The sequence below is a fragment of the Pipistrellus hanaki genome, assembly GCF_964339955.1.
Source record: "Pipistrellus hanaki genome assembly, chromosome: 5".
Classification (NCBI taxonomy): domain Eukaryota; kingdom Metazoa; phylum Chordata; class Mammalia; order Chiroptera; family Vespertilionidae; genus Pipistrellus; species Pipistrellus hanaki.
Genome location: NC_140507.1, coordinates 88,842,269 through 88,856,006, shown reverse-complemented (window position 1 = coordinate 88,856,006; position 13,738 = coordinate 88,842,269). Strand labels below are relative to the sequence as shown.

The window sequence follows — 13,738 nt, the reverse complement described above, 5'->3', positions numbered from 1 at the left end:
TAAGTAGATAAAACGCAGAGGACTAGCTGTGAAAGACATGCGTTTATTAGGACCCACATGTGCAGGAGGGGAGCAGGGGCGGGCAGCCTACAGATGAAGGCTCTGCAACACGGACTTTCTCACTACAGGATTATATAGAGCACAAAAAACAAAGCAAGCAGAGTAATCGTGTGTACAATCCAGGCTCACATCCAGAAACAGTCTCTTTTTGGTCGCCATCTCCCATTTATTTATTTTAAAAAAAATCCTTTCCGCCTGACTGTTGCCGCCATCATGGGCACGAGTGGCGTGCAGCCTATCAAGCTGGCCCTGGTTACCAAGGTGCTAGGCAGGACCGGCTCCCAGGGACAGTGCTCGAAGGTCCGCGTGGACGACAGGAGCCGCTCCATCATCCGCAACGTGAAAGGCCCTGTGCGCGGGGGCGACGTGCTCACCCTATTGGAGTCCGAGCGAGAGGCCCGGAGGCTGCGCTGAACTTGTGTCTGGGTCCTGGCTGGCTGGGTGAACACACAGCCCACGGGGAAGATGTTCCACTGTTAATAAAGTATTTGTGTAAATTCGGGGGGTGGGGAAAAAAAGAAGTCTGTCATTTCGACGTGTGTCCACATGTGCTTTACGATTTTTATTATTTATTTACCACAAGTAAAGGTCAGAAATTGTTATCTTTCTTTTACATTATTTTTACTGTTTCACTTCATTACTGCTGTGTATGTGCTCCATGTGAGTGACGTAGGTGCTTATGTAGGTGGGCTCCGACTTACGTCGAAAATCGAGTTACGTTGCGCCATAGAAGCAGATCTTTGGCGTAACCCGAGGACCTGCTGTATTCACATATCAATTCACAGGCTCCATCCCAACATGGGTACCTTTCTTCTCCACTCTCTGTAATCTGCCCATTACATCTTCGCAAACCCTGGGGAGGGAGGAAAATGGGTGAGGCATTGTGTTCATATACCACAGCAACAATATACAGCAAAAGAAGAACAGACTTATACATACCAGTATCAGAATATATAAAGCTGATCATCAGCCCCAAGACAAGTTTCCAAACCATGTTGAGATAGGATCGTTGACTGGATTTGTGTTCCAAAATAGCCCAGCAGTAGCAGAGCAGGGAACCTTTCAATATACCCAACAATCCAAAACATTGGACCGGAGATCCACTTCTTCAGCCCATCTCACAAAGCTGTCAGCCTGCACTGACCTAAGGAAAATAAGACAAATGTTTAGCAGGGATCAACAGAGGCACATCAGCACCACCGGGTAGTTTAAAGACTGTTGCTCTATCCTGTTTATCCTTGTTCAGGTGGTCTCCCTGGTCTCCTATACCATAACTTTTACTGGTGACACCCCCTGGCCTAGAATGCTAGCGTGAGAGGAAGAGTCTGAATCTGCCAGGTGGAAATAATTAAGGTACCTACTCAAATAAGTTTCTTAGGGTTATTTACTTGAATAGTAGTTTGCCATTTACCAGTTATGGTAGGTTGTATAAGCAAGTCTTGGGGAAGACCCTCCCCCCATGGGGCTATGAGAGTGCACCAAAGGGTACAAGTTGAAGTTACCCAAGGCCAGGTTAATACAATAGCTCCATGGTGTATGTCCTGGGGTGCTGGCACAACAGGTTATTCTTCATTCCCCAAGAAGTCTTACCTTAAGATCCATTATTCAAACTGGCACTCTCAGTACAGATGCCCATGTCTACTGCAGCATCTGGAATGCTGCAGGTCAATCTCATAGGGCCTTTTTATTTACTTATGTAAATCCTCACCCAAGGATATTTTCCCATTGATTTTTAAAGAGAGTGGTAGGGAGGAGGAGAAACAGAAAGAAGAAGAAGAAGAAAAAACATTGATGCGAGAGACACACATCAATTGGTGGGTGGCCTCACACATGCTCCATGACCAGGGCCAAGGACCAAGGTTGAGGTTTGAGCCTGCAACCAAGGTAAAATGTGGAGGACAGTTTGCTCCGGCAGACAATTGCTATCCTGGTGGTATCTGTCTGGGGATAAGACAGTTGACTCACCCCATTGGAAAACACCTTGCATCTTGGTGTGGAGTTGGTGAGGCTCACCAACTAAGAGACTGACAATGACAATAAGCCTCCAGGCAAAAGCGACTGCCCCACCCTGTTCAAAAAAACTCTCGCCACACCTGTGAAGAATTACCTGAGTGCTATTCAATACTAAATCCACCTCAGCCCACATGGCACAGTAGTTAAGCATCAACCCCTGAACCAGGAGGTCATGGTTCGATTCCCAGTCAGGGCACATGCCTGGGTTGTGGGCTAGATACACAACGTGAGGCATGCAAGAGGCAGCTGATCAGTGCTTCTCTCTCATCATTGGTGTTTCTATCTCTCCTTCTTCCTTCCTTTCTGATATTAATATTAATTTATTAAAAAAAAAAAAAAAAGACTGGATCCAATCAGTCTTCAGGCAGAGGCAGGTCTCTGGACACTTGGAGTCTTTGCCTGATCTAATTAGTGCAAAACATCTTTTGACACTATCCTTCACTAGATATTGAGAGATGCAGATCTAATACATAGTCACAAACCCTAACAGGCAGCCAAAATGAGGAGACAAAAAAATAATCCCCAAATGAAAGAACACGAGAATTATCCAGAAGATAAATGAAATGGAGATATGAAATTTATCTGATATAGAGTTCAGAATAATGATAGTAAACATGTTCAACAGCATGAGAAAATATATAGTAACTATGAAAACAGAACAGTCAGAAGTAAAGAATTACATAGCATATTGGAAGGAATACATAGCAGATTAGGAGACTGAATACATAGCAGATTAGATTTAATCAGTGAATTAGAAGACAGGATAGAAAAAAAATCACTCAATCATAGAACCAAAAAGAAAAACCAATTAAAAGACAGGAGGACAGGTTAAGAAAGTTGTGGGACAACATGAAATATAACAATATTTGAATAGTAAGTGTACCAAAGGAGGAAGAAAGGTAGAAAGAGATAGAGAAAGTTCTTGAAGAAATTATTGCAGAAAACTACCCTCACCTGGTGAAACAGAAAAGTCACAAAAGTTCAAGATATACAAAGAACCCCAAGCAAGATAAGCCTAAAGAGGCCCACTCCCACACACATGATAATTAAAATTCCAAAAATTAAAGACAAAGATATAATCTTAAAGGCAGCAAGAGAATAGCAAATGGCTAATTACAAAGGAGCTTCCAGAAGATTGTCATCTGATTTCTCATCAGAAACTCAAAAAGCCAGAGGGAATGGCATGAAGTATTCAAGGTAATGGAAAGCAAGGATCTGAGATCAATATTACTATATCCAGCAAGACTATCATTCAAATAGACAGTGAAATAAGAGCATCCCAGACAAAAAAAAAAAAAAAAAAAAAAAAAAAAGGCTGAAGGAGTTTATCACAACCAAGCCAGCACTACAAGAAATGCTAAAGTGACTGCTGTAATTATAAGAAAAAATAGAGATAAAAATATAGGCATACAGAATTAAAATGGCAATAAACAGCCAAAACCAGTTTGGCTCAATGGATAGAGCGTCGGCTTGGGGACTGAAAGGTCCCGGGTTCGATTCCGGTCAAGGGCATGTACCTTGGTTGCGGGCATATCCCCACGAGGGGGTGTGCAAGAGGCAGCTGGTCGATGACTCTCTCTCATCGGTTTCTAACTCTCTATCTCTCTCCCTTCCTCTCTGTGCAAAATCAATAAAATATATTTTTTTAAAAAGAATTGCTGTTTAAAATAAAATAAAATAGCCGGGACCGGTTTGGCTCAGTGGATAGAGCGTCGGCCTGCGGACTGAAAGGTCCCGGGTTCGATTCCGGGCAAGGGCATGTACCTTGGTTGCGGGCACATCCCCAGTAGGGGGTGTGCAAGAGGCAGCTGATCGATGATTCTCTCTCATCGATGTTTCTAACTCTCTATCCCTCTCTCTTCCTCTCTGTGAAAAATCAATAAAATATATTTAAAAAAAAATAAAATAAAATAAAAATAAATAAATAAATAAATAAATAAATAAAATAAAATAAAATAAAATGGCAATAAACAAGTATCTATCAATAATAACCTTAAATGTAAGTGGATTAAATGTTCCAATCAAAAGACAGGGTAGCTGAATGGATACAAAAACATGACCCAACTATATGCTGTCTACAAGAGACCCACCTCAGAACAAAAGGCACACATAGGATGAGAGTGAAAGGATGACAAATGTTTCCATGTAAATGGAAAAGAAAAAAAAATTTGGAGTAGCAATACTCATATCCGACAAAATAGACTTCAAAATGAAGGCCATCATAAGAGACAACAAAGGTCACACACAAAATACTTCCAGTGACTTTAATGGGGAGAGCAATGATACAGTCATAGTAGGGGATTTTAACACTCCACGAATTTCACTGGATAGATCTTTCAAAAAAAATTTAATAAGTAGTCCTAGCCAGTTTGGCTCAGTGGATAGAGCATTGGCCTGCAGACTGAAGGGTCCCAAGTTCAATTCTGGCCCAGGGCATATGCTAGGATTGCAGGCTTGATCCCCAGTGGGAGACGTGCAGGAGGTAGCCGATCAATGATTCTCTCTTATCATTGATATTTCTCTCTCTCTCTCTCTCTCTCTCTCTCTCTCTCTCTCTCTCTTCTTCCTCTGAAATAAATAAAGAGATATATATTTAAAATAAATTAACAAGTAAACAGTGACTCTAAAAGACACACTGGTTTAGATGACATTTATAGAACATTTCACCCCAAAGCAGCAGAATGTACATTCTTCTCAAATGCACATGGGTCATTCTCAAAAATAGACCACATGTTAGGACACAGACTAAGTCTCTACAAGTTCAAGAAGATTGAAATCATAGCAACCATCTTCTCAGATCACAGTAGAATGAAATTATAAATTAACTACAGTAAAAATACCCAAAAACATTCGAATACCTGGAAGCTAAATACCGTTTCCCTGAAAATAAGAGTGTCTTATATTAATTTTTGCTCCCAAAGATGCACTAGTTCTTATTTTCAGGGGATGTCTTATTTTTCCATGAAGAAGAATATGGTACACATTTATTGTTAAATGAAAATAAAGGAAATTTATTACCTATATACGGTACGGTAGTACGGTAGTTGTCAACACAAACCAGACAAACTATAAATCCTACAGTATCAAGAATTTACTCATTTATTCAATGACAATCATGTCATCATCTTCTGGAACATCATCATAACAATCCAATTCCTGAATTTCCTGGTGAATTTCTTGTGACTCCATTTCTTTCAGAATCAGTGGACCAAATCGCTCATGTTTAGCCTAGGGGGCCTTATTTTCGGGGGATGCCTTATATTTTACTCAGAAGGAAACCTGTAAGTAGGTCTTATTTTCGGAGGATGTCTTATTTTCGGGGAAACACAGTAGTATGTCATTAAACGATGAATGGGTTACCAATGAGATCAAGAAAGAAATAAAAACTTCCTAGAAACAGCAGGACTGGTTTGGCTCAGTGGATAGAGCATCAGCCTGCGGACTGAAGGGTCCCGGGTTCGATTCCGGGCATCTCATCAATGTTTCTAACTTTCTATCCCTCTCTCTTCATCTCTGTGAAAAATCAATAAAATATATATATATTTTTTAATAAAAATAAAAAATAATTTTAAAAAATACAAATAAAAACTTCCTAGAAACAAATGAACACACAACAACCTCAAATCTCCGAGACACAGCAAAAACAATCCACAGAGGGAAGTTCATAGCACTACAAGCCTACCTCAAAAAATCAAGAAAAATTAATAATAAACTATTTAACCTTACAACTTAAAGAATTAGAAAGAGAACAAGAAAAGCCCAGAGTAAGTAGTAGGAAAGAAATAATAAAGATTACAGTAGAAATAAATGACATAGAGACTAGAATAATAATAATAATAATAATAATAGAAGAAGAAACCAAGAGCTGGTTCTTTGAAAGGATAAACAAGATGGACGAATCATTAGCCATACTCATTAAGAGTGACTCATCAATGAGGCAGTGGAGCAGCCTCCCCAGCAGACACAGAGATGCATATCTTTGTGAAGACCTGACTGGCAAGACCATCACCCTTGAGGTTAAGCTTAGTGACACCATTTGGAATGTCAATGCTAAAATTCAAGACAAGGAGGGCATCGCTGACCAGTACCATCTGATTTTTGTGCGTAAACAGCTAAAGGATGGCCATACTCTCTCAGACCACAATATTCAGAAAGAATCCACCCTGCACTCGGTGCTTCGTCTGAGGGGTGGCATCATTGATCCCTCCTCTGCTATTGCAGAAGACCAAAGAAAAACCAAGCAATGCTTTAAAGAAAAGGAGGGACACTTTTTATTTATGCTGGCAGACTCAGGGAATAACTTTCCAAATCTGAGTAAAGTAACATGTAGGGGGCTTCTCTTTTATATCTTCCTGGGGTCTTTGTCCTGTAAATATGGATTATGCTTCTGATCCTTTTCTCGGGCCTTGCAAGAAGGCTCCCAGGTGTTGGGGGTCTCCAGGCCATATCTGATGGCCTGGTCTGGCACCAGCATTAATAACCCTCCCTCAGGGCAGTGCACTGTTCACAGTTTTATGGCCTCTGTAACAGGTTCTGCAAGACCAGTTTCTGATAAAGAGGTAGTGACTTAATTATAGGTTATTAAGAATATACACTGAGCTTGCTGGCATAGATTGCTATCCCCCCAAATATTAGGGTTACATTGGAATTAGCCCTTTGTAACCTTCTCACCGCCAACTCATACAAAAGTACAACTGCAACAAGATGATCTGCCGCAAGTGTTACACCTGCCTGCACTCTATGCTGTCAACTGCCACAAGAAGAAGTGAGGCCACACCAACAATCTGCACCCCAAGAGAATGTTAAATAAGGCCCTTCCACCAACTCCTTGGGTCCACAGGGCAGGCTGAACCTACCTGAACTTTGTGGCCTGGGGCCTCAATAAAGTTTCTCTTTTGTCAACTGGAGCAGTAAAAAAAAAAAAAAAGAAAGAAAGAAAGAAAGAAAGAAAGAAAGAAAGAAAGAAAGAAAGAAAGAAAGAGAAAAGAAAAGAAAGAAAGAAAGAGAAAAGAAACAAAGTGAGAAGACCCAAGTAAATAAAATCAGAAACAAAAGGAGAGAAATAACCACTGACATCACAAAAATACAAAAGATTGTAAGAAAATACAATGAACAACTAAATGCCAACAAGCTGGACAATGTGAATGAAATGGATAAATTCCTAGAAAAATACAATCTTCCAAAACTAAATTAGGAAGAATCAGAAAACCTGAATAAGTTTATAACAAATGAGGAAATAGAAGCAATAACTAAAAACAACAACAACAACAAAAACACAGAAAACAAACAAACAAACAAAAAAAACTCCTAGCAAATAAAAGCTCGGGTCTGGATGGCTTCCCAGGGGAGTTTTACCAAATATTTAAAGAAGAACTAACACCTATACTCCTCAAACTATACATAAAGTCCAAGAGGAAAGAACACTTCTAAGTTTTTTTTTTATGAGGCCAGCATTATCTTAATTACAAAAACAGATAAAGATACCACAGAGAAAGAAAATTACAGACCAATATTCCTGATGAACATAGATGTTATAATCATCAACAAAATATTAGCAAATTGGAACCAGCAAGACATTAAAAATATTATTCACCATGACCAAGTGAGATGCTGGTAAAATATACCCAAATCAATAAACATGATACATCACATAAACAAATTAAAAGACAAAAATCACATGATCAATAGACACAGAAAAAGTGTTTGACAAAAATCCAACACCCATTTTTTATAAAATGTTTCTGGCTCTCTATCCCTCTCTCTTCCTCTCTGTAAAAAATCAGTAAAATATATATTTTTAAAAAATGACGATGAGGTGTTACTTCATACCTATCAGAATGGCTACCATCAATACATCAACAAATGGCAAGTGTTGGCCAGGATGTGGTGAAAAGGGAACTCTAGTACACTGCTGGTGGGAATACAGAATGGTGTAGCCATTATGGGAAACAGTATGGAGTTTCCTAAAAGAAAACTAAATATAGAACTGCCATTTGGCCCAGTGATCATACTTCTAGGAATATCTCCTCAGAAACCTGAAACACCAGTCAGAACGAATGTATGCACCCCTTTGTTCAAAGCAGCACAATGTACAATAGCTAAGATCTGTAAACAGCCCAAGTGCCCATCAGTAGATGAGTGAATAAAAGAACTGCAGCCCTAACCGGTTTGGCTCAGTGGATAGAGCTTCAGCCTGCAGACTGAAGGGTCCCAGGTTTGATTCCGGTCAAGGGCATGTGCCTTGGATGTGGGCACATCCTTAGTAGGGGGTGTGCAGGAGGCAGCTGATCGAAGTTTCCCTTTCATTGATGTTTCCCTCTTGTCGATGTTTCTGATACTCTATCCCTCTCTCTTCCTTTCTGTAAAAATTCAATTATATATATATATATATATATATATATATATATATATATATATATATATATATATAAAAGCTGCGCTACATTTCTACCAAGGAATACTATGCAGCAGTAAAAATGAAAAATTTATTACCCTTTGAGACACAATGGAGGGACTTGGAGAGTATCATGCTAAGTGAAATAAGTCAGTCAGAGAAAGACAGTTATTACATGATTGCACTCAAATGTGGAATCTAATTAACAAAATAAACTGATGATGGGAGTGGATCCAGAGACATGGATGCATGGAACAGAGAGGAGTCTCAGAGGGAATGGGGGAGGGTAGGTGGGAGGGAGGAAATCAACCAGAGAACTTGAATGCACATATGCATAACCCACAGACAATAGGGTCTGAGGCCGGGAGGAGAGGCAGGGGAGGGAGAGGAGTGCAGGGGCAGGCTAGAGGGTTTTTTTGGGGGGGGGCAAAGAGGACATATGTAATACTTTCAACAATAAAGATTTTTTTTTTAAAAAAGAACAGAGACATGAGCTGAACCAATGGCGCAAAATATCTGGACACTAGTCCTATTTCTGGGCCTGATGAAGACAAGATAGGACTCTTGTCACATTGGCGAGAGACAGACCAACAAACACACAAAGAAAACAGAGACCTACAGACACACAGGGATACCCCAGAATCAGACAGACACCTTCATACACAGGCACACATGCACCTAGATACACACTCAGACAATTACAGAGACAAAAAGACACAGAAATACAGAGAAACACACAGAGACCCAGCAGACAGACAGACATATAGACACTCAGCAAGCCCTCTCTCTGAAACATTTTTCGCAACAACCCCTATTTCTTGTCTTGCCTATTTCATCGTCTCTGCCCCTAATAGGTATTTATGAAGCACCCGCTGGGCCCTGTTCTCGGTGTCAGCATCACAGGGCAATCAAAGCAGAGTCCCTGCCCGTGGGGGGCAGACACTGTCCAGGGAGGCTGCCAGTGCAAGGATCAATACTGAACAAGAGGGTCCTGGCCAGTGTTACCCAGTGGTCACAGCTGAGGGTTCAAATCCTGGTTAAGGGCACATACCTGGGTTGCAGGTTCGATCCCTGACCCATGTTGGGGACACATGTGGGAGGCAACCAGTCAATGTGTCTCTCTCATATAGATGTTTCTCTCTCCTCTCTCCCTCCCTCCCTCCCTTCTACTCTCTGTAAATAAATCAAAAAAAATATCCTCGGGTGAGAGTTAGGGTTAAGAAAACAAATTTAGCCAAAACCGGTTTGGTTCAATGGATAGAGTGTCGGCTTGGGGACTGAAGGGTCCCGGGTTCAATTCCAGTCAAGGGCATGTACCTTGGTTGCGGGCATATCCCCGGTAGCAGGTGAGCAAGAGGCCGCTGATTGATGACTCTCTCATCGATGTTTCTAACTCTCTATCTCTCTCCCTTCCTCTCTGTACAAAATCAATAAAATATATATTTTTTTTTAAAAAAGAAAAGAAAACAAATTTAAAAAATACTGAACAAGAGGCAGGAGGGCTGGGGAGCCATCATGGGATGGCAGGATGGGGGAGCTGGGGGCCTGTGACTGAAGGCCCAAGGAGGTGGCGAGGGGCTTTGCGGACATTCAGGAAGAGCATTCCAGCAGAGGGAACAGCCAGTGCCGAGGCCTTTCCATTCCCCATTCTTCCCCCCTAATCCCCTCCCCTAGTTCCCACTCAGGCCACTTGGAGGGGAACGGGTAGGACAGGCTCACGGAGAAAGTGGTCCCTCCAGGTACCAGCCCCCTGTTGGGCCTGGTTACCTTCCATTCCACAAATGGGGACATCTCAGGGCTCAGAGAGGCTGTGTAACACCCCTGAGGTCACACAGCACAAATGGGGGCCCAGGTCTATCTGAATTGGGGGCATCTGTCTTCAGGGAGTAGATTCACCCCTATTGAGGGCAGAAGTTTTTTTCAATTACAGTTGACATTCAATATTTTATTAGTTTCAGGTGTACATCATAGTGGTTAGACATTTATATAACTTACAAGGTGACCCCCCAGTAAGTCTAGTACCCACCCGGCACCACCAATAGTTATTACAATATTATTGACTATATTTCCTGTGCTATATATTATATTCCTATGAGTATTTTGTACTTTTTAATCTCTTCACCTTTTGCACCCAGCCCCCAGCCTCCCACCCATCTGGCAACCATCAAACTGTTTTCTGTATCTATAAGTTTGTTTCTGATTCGTTTGTTCGTTTATTTTACTCTTTAGATTCCAAGGGCAGACATCTTGATTGGCAAAGTCTGGGCCAGACAGGACAGTCAGACTCTGGGACGGCAGACACCTGCCCTGCAGGATGCGCTGGAGTGAGAGCTACATAACTGGATGGATACTGCCGGGCCCAGAGAGGCAGTAACAGACAGACAGACATTCAGGACCTCAGTCCCCAACCCTCCAGAACAGGAGAGCATCAGCCCCGGAAAGGGGGCCAGCCAGAGCGGTGATTATTTGGAAAATGAGTCAACTTGGGAAGGGAGGGAGTTCTGATAGTGGAAGCAGGGCTGTGAATAGGGGGCTCAGATTCTGTATGGGTCTCCTATGGCTGCAATAACAATCATCACACATGTATTATCTAACAGTTCTAGAGGCCAGAGGTTCAACATGGGTCTCACTGAGATAAAATCAAGGTGTCTGCAGGGCTGTGGTCCTTTTGGAGGCTCGAGAGGAGAACGTTCTGTAACTCTTCCAGCTTCTAGAAGCTGCCTGCATGCATTGGCTCATGGTCCCTTCCTCCATCTTCACAGTCAGCTGCTTAGCATCTTCCAGTCTCTCTAACCCTCTTGCCTCCCTGTCATAAGGACACTGGGCCCATCTGGATAACCCAAGATCATCTCCCCATCTCCAGATCCTCAAAATCAGATCTGCAAAGTCCCGTTTGCCATATAAGGTCACATAGTCTCAGGTTCCAGGCGTTAGGCCCCATGGACAGCACCGGATAGCTATTCTCCACCTGTCACAGGGTTCAGAGTCCAGGGTCCAGCTTCCAGGCCTGGCCATAATGAAAATGGCCAATGTGGCTGGGACAAGTGGACTGACAAGCAGTAGGGACAAAAAGATCTTCGGGTTCTTGTTCCTGTGAGGTCCGGAGGGGAGGAGAGGGAGGCAAGGAGCTCCTTCTCACCCCTCAGGTCTGAGCTCTGGGCTTTAGGGTCTTCTCCCAAAACACCCCACTCTGCACTGGCCAGGCCAGCTTAGAAACAGCCCCATTTCCCATTCCCACTAACCAGGCTCTGGCCTTCCCTGATTCCTACCCCTCCCCTGACAATTTTATCTTTAAATCCCTCTGGAGTCCCTCCTTCCATTCCATCTGCAGCCTCCATATCAGGCCCCAGCTGCTCTCACTGCCCACTCACTTTAAATCTGACCTGCCTGGGTCTAATTTTAAATTGTGCCACGCCCTAGCTAATTTGGCTCAGTGGCTAGAGTGGACTGAAAAAAGGTCCTGGGTTTGATTCCAGTCAAGGGCACATGCCTGGGTTGCAGGCTTGATCCCCAGTAGGGGGCGTGCAGGAGGCAGCAAATCAATGATTCTCTCTCATCATTGATGTTTCTATCTCTCTCTCCCTGTTCCTTCCTCTCTGAAATAAATAAAAACATGTTAAATGAACAAATAAATAAATCTATACTAATAATAGAGGAATATGTAAATTGTCCAGGATGCCATCACAGTAACAACTAAACAGCAGGCTGAATGGGATGGCCAGGTCGGCAGGGGGACGGGCAGAGGCAACCAGGTCAGCAGGCAGAGGCAGTTAGGGGTGATCAGGCTGGCAGGCAGGTGAGCAGTTAGGAGTCAGTGGCCCTGGATTGTGAGAGGGGTGTCTGACTGCCGGTTTAGGCCCGATCCCTGGGATTGGGCCTAAACCAGCAGTTGGACATCCCCAGAGGGGTCCCAGATCGGAGAGGGTGCAGACTGGGCTGAGGAGCGTTCTGCTCCCCCTCCCCATGCACGAATTTCATGCACCAGGCCGCTAGTAAATAACTAAATAACTAAAAAAACTGTGCCTCTCCAGAGAGGGCCTTTGAGGGTCTTTAGGACCCATCCCACTGTCCTCTCCTCATTCACTTCCAGACCCTGACTCAGCTTAATCCCTACCCACTGAGGTCACCTCCTCCTCCAGGAAGCATTCCCCTCCGTGGAAGGGGAATGGGGGACCAGGAAAAGGAGAGTACCTCCCACCTGAAGTCTTCCCTTGGCCCTGGCTCACCCCATCCCCTTTGGAGGGCCTCTCGCTGCACTTCACCAAGAATCTGACACTTGCCCAAACCGGTTTGGTTCAATGGATAGAGCGTCAGCCTGCTGACAAAGGTCCCGGGTTCCGTTCCGGTCAAGGGCATGTACCTTAGTTGCGGGCACATCCCCAGTAGGGGGTGTGCAAGAGGCAGCTGATCAATGATTCTCTCTCATCAAAGTTTCTGGTTTCTGACTCTCTATCCCTCTCTCTTCCTCTCTGTAAAATATCAATAAAATATATTTTTTTTAAAAGAAAAAAGAATCTGCCACTTGTCCCCATTCAGGGGGAGTCACACACATGACTGTTTTGTTCTGAGCAGCCCCAGGTGCAAGGCTGGTGTTACCAGACAGTTCCCAGTCTTCACGGCTGAGAAAAGTTACCGGTTCCTTTTCTGATATGCAAATCAGTTCTTGGCCGGAGGGTGGGGCAGAGGTGGAGGTGGGGGATCTTTGGAGGGGACTGAGGCCTGAGGGAGACAGGGAGGGGGACAGCCAATGCCAGGCTAGAAGCTGGATTGGAGGGGCAGGGACAGCTTCTTCCAAACTTGCAACCAAAGGCCTCTGCACCCCCGCTCCCCCCACACTTTCTGTGTGGAAATCAAACATCAGTGGCCAACGGAACTTGCCTAGCGGCCCCACAGCCCAGAACATCAGCACTTCCCCTGCCTCCCAGGGATCTGCTTCAGGGAGAGGCTTTGTGTCCAAAGGTGGAGCTACTTGCCCAGATGACACGGGCTGGACAGCGGTTCTGGAACCCCCTTTCCTCCAGCCGGCAACAGCTGGACCTGTGTCCGGTGGGCCTCAGGTGTGCAGAGAAGACCGGGGTGTCCTCCACACACAGCGGACGCAGGCTTCACGCCCCTGCGCGCTGATTGGGGTCAGGGTTCCGGCTGCCAGAGGGGGCCCAGCACCTTCCTCTGTTGCCCTCTGCTGGGCTGCCCGACCCTTACACCCCACCCAACCGCAGATCTTTTTTTTTTTTTTTTTCCCCCTCAAACTTAAATTTATTGACACTTGTT

At 43.8% G+C, this 13,738-nt stretch overlaps 1 protein-coding gene and 1 pseudogene across 2 annotated transcripts; both read left to right on the top strand.

Moving 5' to 3' along the window:
* Window positions 1-243: 243 nt before the first annotated feature.
* LOC311623114 (small ribosomal subunit protein eS28-like) lies at window positions 244-557 on the top strand. Its single transcript, XM_084884869.1, has one exon. It carries the CDS (start codon window positions 274-276, stop codon window positions 472-474), a length of 201 nt encoding a protein of 66 aa, XP_084740995.1. The 5' UTR covers window positions 244-273; the 3' UTR covers window positions 475-557.
* Window positions 558-6,042: 5,485 nt separating this feature from the next.
* On the top strand, window positions 6,043-6,923 carry LOC311622623 (ubiquitin-ribosomal protein eL40 fusion protein-like; annotated as a pseudogene). Its single transcript has 2 exons — window positions 6,043-6,284; window positions 6,745-6,923. The product of its transcript is annotated as a ubiquitin-ribosomal protein eL40 fusion protein-like (transcript).
* Window positions 6,924-13,738: the final 6,815 nt, after the last annotated feature.

Coding starts and splice junctions, on each gene's coding strand:
- LOC311623114 (XM_084884869.1), top strand. CDS start 274: ATGGGCACGAGTGGCGTGCAGCCTATCAAGCTGGCCCTGGTTACCAAG.